This window comes from Syzygium oleosum, unplaced genomic scaffold, assembly GCF_021117445.2.
Source record: "Syzygium oleosum isolate NSW1041296 unplaced genomic scaffold, Sole_v2.1 Sole_v2.34, whole genome shotgun sequence".
Classification (NCBI taxonomy): domain Eukaryota; kingdom Viridiplantae; phylum Streptophyta; class Magnoliopsida; order Myrtales; family Myrtaceae; genus Syzygium; species Syzygium oleosum.
Genome location: NW_026607518.1, coordinates 1446044 through 1464586, shown reverse-complemented (window position 1 = coordinate 1464586; position 18543 = coordinate 1446044). Strand labels below are relative to the sequence as shown.

The window sequence follows — 18543 nt, the reverse complement described above, 5'->3', positions numbered from 1 at the left end:
GAGCAAGAGTTGGTCTTGTCTAATCCAAAGAAAGGAGGCGATATTCAGGACTGTTTGATTGCCGCGGTTGATCTCTTTCTGTGGGCAAGGATGCGTTCCGTTGATGAATCCTTTAAGGTCATATCCGACTAGCAAGGACATGAATTGAGCCTGCCAAGAAGCATAGTTGGTGGAAGTCAGCTTCATGGGAAGCTACGCACTAGCAGAGATTGCAATAACTCCGGTTGAAGTGGCTAGAGGAATTTCGGGGAGGATTGTTTGAGAAGCAAATTTTGTGGCAGCCATGGCTAGGAGCAGACACGTGATGAGAGAGGCTCTTAGGAGCAAACACGCTTTGATACCATAAAAAAAAGATTGAGAGAATATTTTTCAGGATAATTTTCATTGCTGTATTTCAACAATAATTTATAGTACATATACAAGGATAACAACAACTAAAAATAATGAGAAAATCTCAACTAATTGGTAGCTATTTACAACAATAAGAAGACTAAAATTATGGAGGATAATTTGAAATTTAAATTGACTCTCTTATACATGCGAGCTTCAACCATCAGGTGCAAAGTGCATCGTGATTCTTGCCCATGGGCTTGGCCAAACGCTCTTAACCTTGCGGCCTTAGTCCAAGTAAATAATTAAGCTTTGGATAATTTGATTAAGTCCATCCGCCGTCAATCCAATGCAAATGTAATTATATAGGCCTAAAAAAATGCTCCAAACACTATATGTAATTTAATTAATATTTTTGCTTAGGGGTAATTTTCTATGCAATGAATAACTAAATGGGTCATCAAAATTTATGTGTCAATAATGAGTTATTGTCAAGGACTTGTAGCTTTAATTTTTTTTATAATAGAGAATTACTTCCAAAAGCTTCTTGAGAAAATGTGGAAAGGCTTTGCAAAACTCGATGCTTCTCAAGATTTTGGGCGGTTCAACCTGGACTACAGAACTAAAAATCCGTAACAATGACATGGTTTCGTTGTGGAAAGGGTGGCAGGGACTCACGAAGCATTACTCCATTGGCTTGATCTAGTGATGGTCGGATATGGAGGAAGTTCTCAATCTCCGTGCATGAAAACTCATGGATAAGGGACAAGGGTTTGATCTACAAAGAATTCAAGGGAATGAGTTAAGACTTCAAATTAATGATTCAAAGGATTGAAACGATACTTTAACTAGAACAAGCAACTGGTCTGAAGATATCGTCTTGAAAGTTTATTGATGCTCTGGAATAGACACGAGAAGGCTCTGAATCCTCCTCAAATGGATTGCGCTGGTCTCTTTTTCCTCACGAGGTCTCTCTTCCCCCTCGGCTTTTCTGAGATTCCGTTGTGTGCGTAACGCTTGTCGTGCGTCTCCCTGAGTGAAGAGCCTGATTGGTCTATTTATGTCCTTCTGGTTTCTTTTTTGGCGTCTGCTAGCTTGGTATCTACCTCTCTATTTCCTCATGGACGAGAATCCATGTGCGTCCCTTGGACACGAATCCGAACGGTGCTTCTTACGATTGCCAAAGAAAAAGTCCCAGGTATAATGAACATTTGATGGAAAATCAGGATTCGGTGGAGTCCGCTAAACACAGGATTCGTTTTTCTTGCTTCGAGAAAACATGAAGGCCTCATCCCTATTTGACTTGTTGCCCGCGACCTCAAGCTCTCTCCCTCCAATTTCAGTCAAACCCATTATTCATTCTTTCCCTTAAAATTTGCGCGAAACATACCCTTTTCCTTTGTCAATTTCGGTGTCCCCACCTTCCACAAATGCGTTGATTCTTACTTTGCTTAAGGTTGTCCAAGGTGGCAAGGAATCATGCCCAAGCATGATATGATTCCATGCTGTTATGAGAGAGCGAGAGAGAGAGGGGCCAGGCTTCAAAAGGGCTTTCGGACCTAATCTTCAGAACCGAAATGGGCCAAGGCTTTGGGTGCATGCTAGGGCCTTACTAAAATAACCACATTAACCCAAACCAGGATGGCTTCTTGCATGAAATTTTGAGCCGGCTCGTATATCGATCTGGTTCACAAAATTCCTTGCTCATATAAAAAAATGTCCCTAATTCTTAAATGTGAAAGAATGCGGTTTAAGAATGAGAACGCGAGACTATTCAGTTTTGACTTTTTGTTTAGTCATAACCTTTACAAGTAGTCATAATATATACATGTTTAGCAGTAATTTGACAATCTAATCTAACTATTGTGGTTGGTAAAAAAATTAAACAATTTCAAATTTTTCTTATGAAATGAGTTTTTTTTTTGTACTTAAAGGGATGATTTAGGGGGCTTTCTATCAAGAAATCTCTGAAAATTTGAAAAAAACAAATACATGAAAAGTCAAGACGTACTTTCAACTAAATGTCAATATTACGTAGATGTAAGGGTCTAAGTTAGCCCAACTCTAATATGTCAATAAACGGAACATTGTCAAAAATTTCTATTCACGGCCATTTTAAATTTTGTTGAGTGTTTTCTTTATTTTCAATTTAGAGTGTTATGTTATTCTGAAATTTAAAGTAAAAAAAAAGGAAGTTTCCAAATGATTATGACATTAGAAGAAGAATATCAAACAATGTCTAACAGAGGACATGAATGAAGTCTCATTATGGTAAATACAGAAACACACAGGCTAAGCAATGAATCAAAAGGCAGGCCAGTAAAAAAGCGCACAAGTGAATACCAAGATTACACGACCCACTGGTAAGGGATTGGGTGAGGTGGGGATATTTGGTTTCAGGTGTGGGATTTAACTCTCACGCTCTTCAAAGAGGCAAAGCAAAAATCTGAGGAAGAGACGAGAGTTAGAGTAGGAAAGATAAAAAAAAAATACTAAGATTTGGATTGGCAAAACAACACTACAAGTGCCATAACTTGTGTACGGCGCTCACTTTGGTGCCATAAGTTTTTTTTGGATCACTTTAGTGCTAAAATTTTTGAAAAACGATCACTTAAGTGCCAACTCCGGTGCCGTACACAATTTTTCGCCGGAAATCCGACGTGGCATTTTTTTTATTAATTTCTGAAGCTGACGAGGCTCGCCGGAGATTGGCACTTAAGTGATCGTTTTTCAAAAATTTTAGCACTTAAATGATCGTTTTTCAAAAATTTTAGCACTTAAGTAATCGTTTTTCAAAAATTTTAGCACTGAAGTGATCCAAAAAAAACTTATGACACTTAAGTGATCGTTTTTCCTCCGACTTGGCACCAAAGTGATCCGAAAAAAGTTATGGCACCAAAGTGATCTCCGTACACAAGTTATGGTACTTATAGTATCCTTTTGCCGATTTGGATTTCATATTACCTTTTCTTTATGCAACTCAAAGCATAAAAGAGAAACAAGAAAAAGGTAAAGAGCTGTAACATTATGAATTTTTGATCCTTTTCCCGGGATTTATGAAATGAATATTTTGGCCAATGCACTTATAGTGAGATCTCACCCGGAACCGCGCATTCTCGGGATGCTAACCTTAGGGGTAAGGCCATTACGGGATTGAGTTCGCACGACCAAAGAACTCGACCTTGGTTCGACCTTCGACCATAAGGTTTGACGAGGAAATGTTTTGAGCCAACAGAGACCGATCTATCTGATTGATCGTGTCCACAGGGAATTAGCGACAGACCCTCGTAATTACATGACAATCGAGGTCGCCTTGGTTCGAGCAAACTTAAACGTGAATTCACTTAATGTCAGTCACGGGTCGAGAGCGTGCAATCCCAATAAGCCACCCGTTAGCAAGAGATAAGCTAAAGTTGCAATTGTTCGATTCTAGTCATTTCTTGGAATTTGGGCCCAGGAATCGAGAATTTTGAAAGTGACAATTTTTAGCGGCCGATGGCGTTTTTGGCGTGGCCAACCTTGGGGCCACCCATTTCTGTAAAAAAATAGATTTCGGTTCGGGACCGGAAAAATGACCATTTTGCCCCAGGGACCGCGAACGAATTTTTAAGGACTGGATTAAGATGGGGGACTGAGAATTACCCTGTATGGCAAAAAATAAGAGGACAAAAATGTCCCTCTCCTTCCATGGTCAATTACTCTTTTGCCCCTGGAATTATTGGATAATATCAATTGTGGGCCGTTGGATTAAGATAAGATCAAATCTTGGCCATTGGATTGGAGGGGTAGTTAGAGGGGTATTTTAGTAATTTCCGATGGAGTTTTAGAGTCAATTATTGGGGGTAGAATATAAATATTCTTTCTCTCTCTCTCTCTCTCTCTCTCTCTCTCTCTCTCTCTCTCTCTCTCATAATCCTCTTTTTCTCTCTTTCTCCTCATCCCCACCGATCGGCACCCTCTCTCTCTCCTCTCCCTTGCATGTGAACCAGCTAGGTCGGCCACCAGCTCACTGCCGCCGGTCGCCGCCCAGCCCAGCCGTCCGCCGCCGGTGCTTCTTCCTTCCCGGCCGTGCCTCACCGCCCGCCGTTCACTCTCTCTCTCCGTCTCGCCTGTTCTGCTCGGCTCAGCTGCCACCGAGCCACCCCTGGCCATCCTCCCCTGCCCTGTACGACCAGATCGCCACCCCCAGCTGCCCGCTCGCCGCCCGCCAGTCGCCCGTCCACGGTGGTGCCGCCGTTCGCCCGCTTGGCCACCGGCACTGCTGATCCGCTGCTGCTTCTGATCCGGCTGTTCCGGCCACCATCCAGCCTTGTTTGTCATCCTTTCTAGGGTAAGTGACTTCCCCAAATGTTACCTAGGACCTCGGGTATTGTTGGACACGTTTAGGACTCGGTTTAGGTGGTTTATGTGGCTGTTTTGGAGTGTAGACCAATGTTGGATTTTAGACTGTTATGGACTGATTTGGTGATGGAATATGTGTGGTTTGGTAGGCTCGGATAGGGCTGAGGTGATGCGGAATGATCGCGGCTAAATTGTTCGATTGATTGGTAGTTTTATGACTTGAATGAGCCATTGGATGATTGAATGAATTGTGGTTGTTGGCTGGTTCTGAAATGTGTTTTGTACTGAATATGGTGTGGCCGTGTGCCTCGTGTGTGTGGCCGTGAGATGTAGTGGTGTGATCGCGTAATGAGTTCGTGTGCCAAGCATGGGTGATCGTGTGGTGTTCGTGTGACGAGAATGTGTAATTGTGAAGTGTATGTGACGTGTGAGATTGTATGTGGCCGTATGTATGTGTGACTGTGTGGTACATGTGGTATGTGTGGAACGAAGGTACGGGAATGTAGGATTGGTTGGAAAAGTGATACCCTGAGGGGTATTCGTTTACGCGGGGTAGGTTCCGTCCTGAGGCGTGTTCGTTTACGTGGGATGATGCCGTCCCTGACGAGGTGACGATGCCCGGCTCGACGGGGTGACGATGCCTGATGAGGTCAGAAGACCGTTGGCCTGAGGCGTTTACGCGGGCGCGGTAGTGGTGGAAAACTTGGGAATGATCTGGATTTGGCTTGTCATGTGAGGATTGAGAAAGTTAACGCATGGCGTGAGTTAGTGTGCGAGTGCTGTTTGTATCGCGTAATGTAGTGCTCGATTATGGAGTAAAAACTACTAGGCATGGTATGGGACGTGCCTAAGTAGGTTTTACCTTATAATCGAGGCACGCGCGCGACTGTAATGCATTACTGTGGCATGTTGGCTGTATTATTATCTAACGTGCAGGGATGTGCATGATGGATTCTAGGTAGGATCGTATGTGTTTGTTAGCATAGTTGATCATTGTGGGTTATGCGTGTTTCGTCTGGCGATACGTGAGAGCCTATGTGGGGTTTGGGGTTGTGCACTTATTGAAATTCGTCTCATAGTTATATAACCACAATTTCAGACCCCCAGCCCTAAACCCAGGATGCCCGCCTCCTCTTTTTGGAGTATGAGGAACCGCCCATGGTGCCCCAGTGGAGCCGCAGGCCTTGCAACCATCGCAAGCGATGTCCCCGTATCGTAGTCCAAGTAATATTCCGGGGGCTCGAGCCAGAGGACGCTGAAGCAGAGTGGAGGACGGCGACCATTAAGTTTCCCTAGGGTATTTTAGGGGTTGTATAGATAGGTCTGACCAGTCACCTTTTGATAGTTAGGTCGACCTATAGTGAAGATAAGTTAACCAAACCACCTAATCCTTTTGTTATGTCGGTGACTAAGAATGCTCGTTGCTAAGTTTGTTTTTAATATGACGTTTGTATGCTCGGTGGAATGGTATTGTATAAAAATGTTATTGTTCTTTGACTGTCGTGATGACCTACTTTGTCGTCGTCTTATTAGTACGGGTGTTTGTATATTCGCTTCCGCATGTGTCTCTGATGTTTGTGTTGGGTCGGCGATGTTCCTAGGACGTCGCAACTATTCGATCGGAGTGGGATATCGCGAGCTCGATAGGGTTTAGGGCGTAACAAGAGCTTTACCATTCATAGCTCTTTTAGTCTATTCTTTCGTTTTTTCTGACATCTCTATTAAAGTTATTATTTCCAAGAAAGCAGTTATGCATTATTACCAGAATCCCATGATTGAACCATTCATGCAGTAATGGGATCCACATGTATTCTTTTGCCTGATAGAGCCCTGTAAGTGGAAAAAAGCTATGCACGTTCCTCATGCCTAGAAGATGCAATGATTTTAGTAGACATTAGATAATGGGGTGTCCTTACTCCCTCTCAACTCCATCTTTAATAAAGATGCTTTATAGAAATAGCTAAAAAGACGAAAGAGTTCATACTAACCATGATGTTAAAAGGCTTCATTTTAAATTTCATTCGGGGGTATTCCCTCCTTCTTCTGGGGAAGATAACAATGCAAGATGAATTAGGAGTGCAGATAAAAAAAAATACTAAGATGTGGATTTCATATTACCTTTTCTTTATGCAACTCAAAGCATAAAAAAGAAACAAGAAAAAGGTAAAGAGCTTTACCATTCAGAGCTTTTTTAGTCTATTCTTTCGTTTTCTCTGATGTTGACACCAATTTTTTAATTGCCCAAAATTAATTACACAAAATTTAGGCGTTAATGTCCTTAATTCCTAAACCAAAAAAAATTATTTAGTTCTAATTGCTTTGCATATAGACATAGGTGCACTTTGCACTATTAGAATGTATTTTTTCCTTTTTAAAAAAAATTAAATTTTAAAAATTTTAAAAAATTTTTAATTAAAAAAAATCAGATCGGGCCGGGCCAAGGCCGTCCTGACCCGATTCTCTCCTTTCTTCCGTGCAGGGCTGGCCCAGCCCACCCTGGCCCAGCCCGCTTCTTCTTCTCCTCCCTAACCTACTCAGTCGTTCCTCCTCTCTCCCTTGTTCTCTCCTGTGTTGACCGCCGCCTAGGACAACGCGGGGAAGCCGCTCCACCACGCAGTTTGGCCATTAAAGTCTTGATCAGTTGAGAGCTTTAAATGCAGCGACCTCCAGGGCAGGAGCAAGTGGCCGGCGGCCCCAATAAAGGCCAGTGAAGAGAGAGGAGAAGGTGGGTCAGTTCAGGAAAGAGACCGAGAGAGGAGTGAGAGATATAGAGAGAGATTGAGCGGGATAGAGAGCCGGAGAGCTTTTCCGGTGACTGCCATGCTCGCGCCGCAACCAATAACTCGCGGTCGTCGCCCCTCCCCCATGCCAAGCCTTAAGGGGTTTCGATTTTGGTAAAAAAAAAACACATAGAGAGCAGAGGAGGAGGCAAGTCGGTTATGGTGAGAGCCGAGAGAAAGTCGAGAGAGAGACCGAGAGAGGGAGCTTTTGGGAGTCGCTGCCCTCAACCTCAGCCATCAATCCTCACCGCCGAGCCGGGTAGGGTCGTCGTCGACATCAAGGTCCTCCCCTATTTTTGTTCCCCTGTTTCGAGCACGCCGGCCGGAGCTTGCAGCCGTCCGGTTCGTGCGAGTTCCGGCCTAGGGCATCCTCGTCTTTGTTCCCACTCTTCCGTATGTCTTGTGTCGTGAGTTACAGTCCCGTTTAAGTCCCCATCTAGCCAGAAATCCTTAGTTTTCATAGCGTACTCCCACTGTTTGACAATATACTTGAGCTAGATCTGGAAATTTTCCTTCGAGCTTGGGCCGTTTCTTTTATGTTCGTCGGTCGTGACGTCGGTCGCCAAGGAGATGGCATTCGCAGGAGGTCATGATCGATGTTTGAGGCCTTGGCGAGTAGCGGATGTAGCCGGAGGTGGAGGGTCCGACCACCATTTGTTTTCCAGCTGGGAAACTGCGGATAGCCGAGGCGTCGCGGCATCGGGGGTGATGGCGATGGCCACGGCAGGCGCGACTCATGCAAAGGAGTGGCCGTGGAGCAGAGAGAGTCGATTCGCCGGAATTAGGGCCGGCTGCGGTGCAGGGGAAAACAGGGGAAGAAACCGGGTCTGTAAAAGGGGAAAGTCAGGTCGGATCCGAGTCCGGCGAAGAGCTCGATCCGGTTCAGGACCCAGTTTGGATCCGAGTTTGTTGACCCAAGTCGATTCTGATTGACCTGGATCCACCGACCTGACCTGATTTTAATATTATATTATTATTTTAAAAAAAAATTCGAATTTTTTTATGTTATTTTTAAAATTAGGGTATAATTCAGATATAAGTATTATCTAATATTTTTCTAAATTATGTGACATGTCTGAATGTTTTAAAATTGTTGTTATATTATTATTATATATGTTTTTTTAATATAATTGCATAAATTGTCACGTTTTAAATCGAATAGACCTATAAACTATGCAGTAGGACTTTGTATGTTATATTTACCGTTGTTGTATTATTATGCATATTGTATTATTTAATTAGAATATAATCACATCAATTATTATGTTTTGAATGTTGTCGCCTTAGTTAGGGTTAGAATCCTAGACTGCATATTTATCTTGACTGCTAATCACTAATGATTGTGCACTCGCTTGATCACCTCACATGTTAGGAGAAAGGTCCTAAAATCAATTCAAATTGCCTGACAAATATTTTCTAAAATGAACAGGGTAAAAAGGTACCGAAAGGGCATTAGTTATTTAACTAGTGTAATCAAGTCCCCGAACTCATTTAATCTCTGGTTCGCAGGAGTAAGCAATTCTCCCATTGTTTTGGTTGGGTGTCTAATCTACCCACCATAAATCGATTAGTGGCGACTCCTAAATAAAAATAACTTGTAGGTTAAAAACCTAAACCCTAAGTCACGATATGGAATGGGCTTGAGAGAGCTCGAGTTAAGTCCCGAACTTAGACTTAGCGCGTACCAAGCGAGACCCCCTTTTATTGATAAAAATTAGAGGTCGGTCACGATAGGCTGGCGACTCTGCTGGGGATTTGCATTTTTTTTTAAAAAAGTGGACTTAAGCCAGAAACTTTATCCTGTTCAAAAACATTTTTGTTTAGCAGCGAGGATTCCAGGTACGTCTCTGATGTTTGAGGTGTTAAATGATCTTGCAGTTGGGAGTTATAAGGGGCATAGTTTTTATTAACTCCTTGTTTTGCAGGTTCGGAGTTTAGAAGTGAGGGTTCATTTATAAACATTTGAAGTGATGATTGTTATGAATTGTTGTGCATGCTTTCATGATTTAGCACTACACTGCTACACACATAACCATGCCGCCGGACCTGGGTCGTGATAGGGCATTTTAGGATGGTGTTAAGAAAGATACAACCTCGAACGCGAGTCTGCGATGTAGAGGTTGCCTTTCTTTTCCCCGAAATTTCTTTCTGAATGTCATAAAGTGTCTATCTTTAGCCGCTATTCGCATGACTATAAGGTATTCCTTTCTACTGACTCGAGGTTAGAAGGACCTGACACCAACGCGAGACTACGACGGTCAGGCATTCTTTTTAGCTTCACTTTGCTACACCAGTCTAGACAGAAATCGAACCTCACTCCTCATGTGCATGTTTCTGTGATTGCCATGGTTCCTGATAAAGTAAGTTTTCTATTCCTGCACCTTGCAATTTACTTATTTTTTGTATATCCCGGTTGATCCATTATTAGTCTAGTTTAGTTGTGGATTCAATACCGTAGCCATTTTGGAAAAAATAGTTACTAAAATTTTTTCAAAATATTTACTTCCAACTCATGCCCTTATTTTTATAAGTACATTACAAATCATTGTTCTCCCATGCGATTTCTTGTCGTTTTCAAAAAGAGAAGAAAATTGTGCATAAATAAAAAAAAACGCACCCCATTGACACTACCAGTGCCTCAGCCTGGTAGTACCCGGGAATGAAGTGGTCCGAGGTGACCAGGGTTCGAACCCCAAGGTTGCTATTGTAATGAATATATAAATAAAAAAACTTTTTGCTTGTCTTATTTTTGTAAATAAAAAATACGTGATAGCTAAATACAATACTAGACTAAGTCATGGGCTGATCCCTTATGAGGTTTTATACTCATTCGTTGCCATTTATTTTGAACAGGTAGTTACGAATTATACCAGTTCGCTAAGCAAGAATGGCCGAGGAAGACGTATCGATCCGTCTCACTAACGTGGAAAACGAGATAAAGCTGGTCCTCAACGCAATCGAAAATCTCACGAAGTAGGTGGAGTCCATTCATGGCAAACTCACTCTCACGCCTGCATCAATTGAGGTGGTGCTACCACATTCGTCCGCTGGCAACGATCAAGCCATAGCCAGTAACGGCAAGATGCCTATGCTAGAAGAGGATCTATTCCCACTTGCGATCGAGGAGGCCAAACTCAAGAGTGCGCCAATGACGGAACATGACAAACGCTTTATGAAGGTTGAGGAAATGTTGAAACAATTACAGGGCCCGCAGCATTCTATCCCTCTTGACCTATCCGTGCACAAAAGGGTCAAGGTGCTAGACAAATTCAAAATGCCAGAATTCAAAAAATATAATTGCACTTCATGCCCCAGGCACCACTTGCACATGTATCATGTGCGAATGAACTAGTATGTCGACAATGAGCTTCTCATGATCCAGACCTTTCAAGCAAGCTTGATAGGGCCAGCTTTGACATGGTATATGTCAAAAGATATAGATGCTTTCAAATATTGGGATGATGTTGCGGATGCATTCCTCAAGCAGTATCAATTCAACCTCGACGTCACATTTTCTTGTGACAACCTCGAACGCACGGAGAAAATGAAGAGTGAATCGTTCAAAGAATATGCCGCCAGATGGAGGAATTTGGCTGCCCAGGTCACCCCAGAACTTCCTGACCATGAACAAATAAAGCTGTTCATTAAGTCTCTTCCATATGAATACAGACACCACCTAGTTGGTGCCACTGCTGAGTCACTTAACCAGCTTGTTCTAGTAGGTGAATGCATCGAGATGGGATTGCGCGAAGGGTGGTTTACTACTGACCTCGCCTCCATAAGCACTGGACTTGGCACGAAAAATGAGAATGAGCTCCTTGCAAATGTGGATTTCATATACACCTAGATTGCTCATCCTCCCCTAACAGTTCAAATAAGCGGTGGGTAGCAGCCGACCTCAAGCCACCAGCTGCCCCAAAGGCGAAATAACAAAAGGCAGTTCACGCCACTCCCTTTGTCTATGTCTCAGATCCTGCCCATTCTTCTGGAGAAGAAGTTGCTTGCTAAAGAGCCAAAGCGTGAAAATCCTGAGCATTTCCCCAACTACGATCCCTCCAAGGCATGCGACTATCATTTGGGTGAAATGGGACATTCCGTCAATGACTATGTTGTTTTGAAGAATAAGGTCTAGAAATTGTTGGATGCAAATATGCTTTCTTTCCGCAACATACCACCCAATCAAGCAAGAGGCGCGGACGTTGTCATTGAGTAAACTGAAGACTCAATTTTCCTCCCTTAGAATAAAGGCATATTTAATAGTTTGAATCCTCCCCTGTGTGGAAACTTTTTTTACTTTCTAAAGTCTCATTTGTTTTCTAGGATTCCTAGTTTTTAGAATTTTCAATTATGCTTGGAATTTTATTATTGCAATTTCCATTCAAACAAATGTAATTCGCATGAATTATTCAAAAGAATTACAAAAGTTTTGTTTTGAGGGCTTAAGGAAGTATCCCAAACTGGCCCGTTGACGATATCCAGCCATGTAAAGGAAAGTGTTCTGAGGCCCGAGCTTCCTTATGCTTCCTCGTTTCTAAACTTTTGAAAATAAAATGAACGTTTTATCATTTTTCAAAAGGACCGAAGAAAGAATCATGTTAGAAAGATATATATGCTCATAGTCATGATTTATTTTTCTAATTCGCTCACTTCGTGTGTCAGAGCATATCCCCTTTTGATTTGTTATTACAAAGGGGCATTTGGAAATGACAAACTGAAGAGCGCATTAGACCCTGGTGGTGATTGCAGACCGGCTAATCCGATTGGGGCAAGCCAGACGAAGATCATCCAACCTTCAAGATGAAATGTGGGGCAAATCTCATTACTATTGGTGTGAGATATCAGTCCCAGAGAGTCAGAGGAAGTGCTGAGCATTCCTTGACTCCACGATGAGCGGAACATCATCTCGTACAAGAAAGTGACGAACTGAGGAGCATGCTAGACTCTGACGTGCTAGGGAGCCGGATAGAGCGTAAATGTTGGGACCTCTCGAACAAAACATAACGAAATACTAAAAGGATGTATCTCGTTCCTTGTCTTAGCCCAAGTTTGTACAAACAGCTAACATGTTTTTCCCTTAAAATGTAGGAAGCGCTTAATTGGAAGAGTAGACTATGGGGCATGAAATTCCCCCCCAGTCCATCAAAAAGGGTGTATTTTGTTCCTAAAGTTCATCCACTTCAGAATAGAAATAACATATCCTTTCCTTTTATACAGGATGAATTTGAATAAAGGTTTAACACCAGCAGCCGGAAAGTACTTTGCATATGACAAGATAGTGCCGATGCTGATCCTGACAATCATGGAAGTCTCGACGGTAGTCATCGAAAAAGATTACGATGCCCATATCAATCAAAGACATTTAAAGTCAAGATTAGCTTTGTTGCGAAGATCCTCATGCAAGCAATTGCGCATACCTTGCGCAGTCAGGAATCAGAGGATTCCTAAGAATCTCCTCAACATGCTGATACCACATTGACACAGCATGCGCCGAGAAGAAGACCGCCTAGTTGGGAACACCCTTAATTATAGAGAATTTCATTCGAGCCTTAAGACAAACCAGGAAGGAGTCGCAAAAGAAAAGACCATGCTAGCTTTGAAGGCAAAATGGAAGAAGGATAATTTGGTATCGTTCCCAATTTACCCTTTATCATTCCATTCCTAACATGAACTCATGTTATTATCAACAGGAATTGTCAACATCCGAGAAAAGCTAAAGGAGTCATTAGCTTAAACTCAAATGAAGGGAGTCACGAAGGGTAATATTGTATCGTTCCCAATTCTTGTCCCTCAAAGAGCCGTTCATTAACACGGTCTTTCTTATTATCTTGTAGGTTTGCCTCACCATTGCAACATAGGTAAGTATCTCTTTCCCTAAAAACTCTTCTCATAAGAGTAGAAAGAAACAAATAAAGATAAAACATGTTAAAGCAAATGGATGCTTAATCCTCCCCCAAGTGCATCGCATGTCTTTTGGAAAGGAACTTTGCATGGTAATTTTACCTGTTTAATTCACCAATTCCATGTGAAAATTTTGACAATTCAACGAATGGTGTCGAATTGCTCCGATATACTGAACGAGATGTGTCAGGATGATGAAAGGCAATCCTTAGTCTATACACATTCTCACGTACTAATCCCTAGCGAGACGAGTGAAAAGGTTCCATGTTTGCAAGGTAAAGGGATTTCTTGCATAAGGTACGGTAGCCAAAATGACGAGAGGCGGTTCATTTCTCTGCCCCATATACTGCTGGTGATCCTTTGCTTAACCATTTTGAGCTCATATACTTGGAAGCTCCTTTCAAATTACCCCTGTCAAGAACCACCCCATATTGGGGCAACTCGAGGTAAGTTGGCATCGCGAAGTGAGAAAAATGAATAGAAATTTTCTAGCTCTCACTTGTGTGACATTCTGAAATTCGACCCACTTGGGATTTATGAAATGAATAATTTTATTAATGCGCTTGTAGTTAGATCTCGCTTGGAACTGATCACTCCTGGGATACTAACCATTAGGGAATGGCTAATTAGGGATTTAAGTTCACGCGACCAAAGAAACTCAATCGTAGGCTGACTTTCGACCATAAGGATTGTCGAGGTTATATTTTGGGCCAATGTAGGCGGATCCAAATATGGTCACGGATCGATTCACCAATGTCATACAAATGGATCGCGGGTGATTCCACTCGACCACGAAATGAATTTGCGAACGACCTTAAACCTATTCTGAACATTCGTGCCCTTCAGAACTAGTGATTGATCCTCACAATTACATGACAACCGAGGTTGCCATGGTTCGAGTGAACTTAAACATGGCTCGACTTAGTGTCGATGACGGGTCAAATTCGCGTAACGCCTAAGAGCCGTCCGTTAGTAAGAGATATGCTTAAGTCGCGTTGATTCGATTTAGCCATAATTAGAATCCAAGTTTGGGTTTTGAATTCCTCAAACGTCATGACAATTAATTGGACGACATCTTCATTAGCGTAATTAATCTTAGAATTTGTTGGATTTATCGGGAAAGATTGAAATTGGACAGGGAGTGGAAAATTACCATTTTGCCCCTGGGATTGTGTGAAGGCTCTTAAGAAAAGTGGAAGGGTAGTTTGGTCTTTTGGCTGCCCCCTTGATGGACGAATTTCATGGACAAAAATGCCCCCATCCTCCTTGCTCATTTCCTTCTTTTCCCCTAGATATTTTGTGGATGGTTTAATCTTAGTCGTTGGATGAGATGGATGTGATGTGTGTTTGAATGTGGGCCTTTAGATTTGGTGAGATAGTGGAAAGGGCAAGATGGTCTTTCCTTGAAAAGTTGACCCACATAGCTTTTTTAGGGCAAAAGAACACTACAAGTGCCATAACTTGTGTACGGCGCTCACTTTAGTGCCATAACTTTTTTTTGGTTCACTTTAGTGCTAAAATTTTTGAAAAACGATCACTTAAGTGCCAACTCCGGTGCCGTACATAATTTTTCGTCGGAAATCTGACGTAGCATTTTTTTTATTAATTTCTGAAGCTGACATGGCTCGCCATAGTCTCGCCGGAGATTGGCACTTAAGTGATCGTTTTTCAAAAATTTTAGCACTTAAATGATCGTTTTTCAAAAATTTTAGTACTTAAGTGATCGTTTTTCAAAAATTTTAGCACTGAAGTGATCCAAAAAAAAGTTATGACACTTAAGTGATCGTTTTTCCTTCGACTTGGCACCAAAGTGATCCAAAAAAAAGTTATGGCACCAAAGTGAGCGCCGTACACAAGTTATGGCACTTATAGTGTCCTTTTGCCGCTTTTTTAGGTTATAATGGCTCCTTTCTAGGTAATGATGAGCTTTTTAGGCTATGATGGGCATTTTTAGCCATCATGACTTATCTAACCTACTCCCCCTAGTTTATTCTTTTCTTTTCTTTTCTTTCTCCCTCTCTCTCTCTCTCACGCCATTTCTCCTCTCCCCCCCTTTGGCTGACCTTCTCTTCTCCTCCTCCTCTTTTAGCGCACTCGGCCATCGCGCCACGCCGGCGCCGGAAACCGTTGCCCGTCGCCGCTCGTCTAGTCGTTCTCCCCGCCGCGGCATCGTCACCACCTCCACCCCATCTCTCTCTCTCTCTCTCTCTCTCTCTCTCTCTCTCTCTCTCTCTCTCTCTCTCTCTCTCTCTCGGCCAGCCCCTCCTCTTCTCCTTGCCGTGCACGTAAGCGGCCGTGATTGGCCAACCGGAGCTACTGCCATCGCCGTCCGTCCGCCGTTCGCCCGAGGCCGCCGTGCGACCACTGGCTTACTGCCCCTTATTCTTGCTTGATCTTGCTTAGGACCTTGAGTAAGTGACATTCTAAACCATGCTTAGGATAACGGGTATTAACGAACTAGTTTAGGTGCAATTTTGTAGAGATTATGGGTTGTTCGAGTGCTAACTTATTAGATGGATTATGGATGGATTTATGGACGACTTGGTGGTTATTTAGAGACCAAATAAGGGTTGATTATGGTGGATTTGTATGCTGGAAAATGTGGTTGAATATAGAGAGTTTATATTTTGATTTGTGAACTACACGTGTTGGAATATTGTGCCGGTGTCGTGGTTGTTTTATGCTACCTTCGTGGCTGACTTTATTTCTTGAAAAATGAGTGTAATATGTTGAGTTGTGGGCTGTGATCGTTGGCTTAGTTGTAGCTTAGTATGCTTGGTGAAATGTGATATGAATGGTTGACATTTGGATCCCATTAGCGTGAGCATGAGCTGATTTGAATTAGCTGGAGATTGAGCATGTTGTATGACGTTTGAACATGTGATATGCATGAGGAATTGATGTGTACACGATGTGCGCATGATCACTAAAAAGCCCTGAGGCATTTTACGCGGGGTCAAGATAAAATATGGTGTCCTAGTGTGCTCGTGTGATCACTTAATCCCTGAGGTATTTCACGTGGGGAGTTGATCCTGTCTTGAGGCGTGTTACGTGGGATGTTTCTCGGTTATTCCGGAAGACCGCCAACCTGATGCATTTTACGTGGGTTGTGCCGTAGGAGGAGATGTTGAGCCTGAGGCATTTTACACAAGCAAGAGACATGAAGCCTGAGGCGTGTTACGCGGGCTGTAGAAGTGTTGTTGAGCTTGAGGCGTTTTGACGCGAGCCGTGGAATGAAAGTTGGACCTGAGGCATGTTTACGCGGGTTGTGAATAATCTGGACACGTGTGCTTGAGTGCATTATTAAATGCGAGGTGTTGAGCTTGAGATTGAAAATGTTCGGATTATCATAAGTGCATGAGCATGTATTGACTATGTCTTGGGATTGATTGTATGCTTGTGATGATTGGCATATTGTTATGATTGGACTAACGTGCAGGGTTTGTGCATGAGTCGAGGCAAGGTAAGTATGCCATAGTTGTTATAGCTTGTTGATTGAATGATTTTAGTGCTTGAATTAGTCTGGAGGTACGTGTTAGCTTAGGTGGGGTTTAGGGTGTTCGCTTATTGAGAAGTATTCTCATGGTTGTTTAACCAAACCATTTCAGACTCCCGACCTGGACCATGAACACTTCCTCGTAACGTTTTGGGATACTAGTGCACTCTGAGCACTCGGTAATCGAACACCCGGTAGGTGAGAATCAGGCTTGGATTAAGCGTACTATGTTGGTTTGGGTAGATGTAGATGAACCTCAGTTGCAACCCAATAAGTTTGCAGCATGGTGTTTCCGAGATGGTTTTAATGAGTTTGGACCCGTTCGGAGTTTAGATGTCCCGCATGATGGAGTCGGTGATTAGGATTCGTCGGCCGTTCCTCCTCTTGACGGTGAGCTGACTAGTGCTGAGACGGGTCCTGTGAAGTCAGGCCCTGCACTTGCACCTATGGACCCTGAGCCTATGGAGGTCGAGCCCGACCTGGAGCTCGAGGAGTCACACCAGGGGGCAGTCCTTATGGCGCCGGAGGTTGAGCATGAGCTGACTGAAGAGTTTGAAGACCCTGAAGGAGAGTACGAGGAACCTAAAGAAGAGTTTGAAGAGGAGCCTGAAGAAGAAGAACCCGAAGAAGAACCGTCGATTGAGGTCCCATCAGAGTCGGGATCCGAGGATAACCCAATTGAGATTGAGGCTGACTCCGAGTCAGTTGATGAATGGATGGATCCGGGGGAGCCTGACACCGATTCTAGGGGGACTGACCTCGAGTGGACACCTTCTACGTCTCGTAGGGGTTAGTAAGGGCTAGTTGTTAGAACCATTTTGAGAATGCTCCCTTTTTGGTATAGAAGTTAACCTACCCAAACCACTTACCCCTTTTTAATGATAGTGGTTGCTAACCTTGTAAGCCTAGTCTGTTTTGTAAGAATGGATATCATATGTATGTTTCGTGTTATTGAAAGTTGTTCGTTTGGTTATGTGGTTGTTCTCCCTGTTACCCCTCTTCTAATTCTTGTCCGGGTGTTATACTTGTTTACGCTTGTGTTTGATCTCTGATGATTTGGGGTTGGGTCGGCGACGAGCCTAGGACGTCGCATTCAATTCGACCTACTTAGGGGTGTCGCCCGCTCGTTGGGGTTTGGGTCGTGATATCCCCTGTTGATTTGGTATCAGAGCAAGGTCAGCTCGATCCAAGTTGGTCGAAACCTAGAGTGATAAGGAACGATGACCTTTGGGGTAGTTGACTAGGGAGACCTTAGCGAGTCATAGGTGTGAAAGCGCTACGCGTGCCTCTAGATTGTTTGTTGTGATTGTTGGGTGAATTAAATGTCCTAACAATTGAGTTGCAGGTGCGTCTGGACCTGAGGTAAGTACACGAACCCTGCTGATTGTGAGCTTGTGTTGATTGTGATTGATTGCTTGTTAAGTGAATTATCAAGATAATTCACTGCCTAGGACCACAGACTGGTGTAGTTGGCCTAGGTCTATAAAACCTGAGTGGAATTATAGGAGGTAGGTGAGTGATAGAAACCCGAGAGGATGAGCTTGAGAGGTGGGCAGTCAAGAGATCAATCGAGTTCTCAGGGCCAAGTAGCGATGGATCTAAGAGTTGATGGGGTCATAAGGGCGCTGGAAGAAGTTGGGAATCTCATGGGGAGACAGGCTCAGGAACATGATGCCACTATAGCCCAGGCTACTGAGG

General features: G+C 43.2%; 1 protein-coding gene across 1 annotated transcript; it reads left to right on the top strand.

Moving 5' to 3' along the window:
• Positions 1 to 17291: 17291 nt before the first annotated feature.
• Positions 17292 to 17639, top strand: LOC115692666 (uncharacterized). The gene has a single exon (XM_030619599.1). It carries the CDS (start codon positions 17292 to 17294, stop codon positions 17637 to 17639), a length of 348 nt encoding a protein of 115 aa, XP_030475459.1.
• The last annotated feature ends 904 nt before the right edge of the window (positions 17640 to 18543 follow it).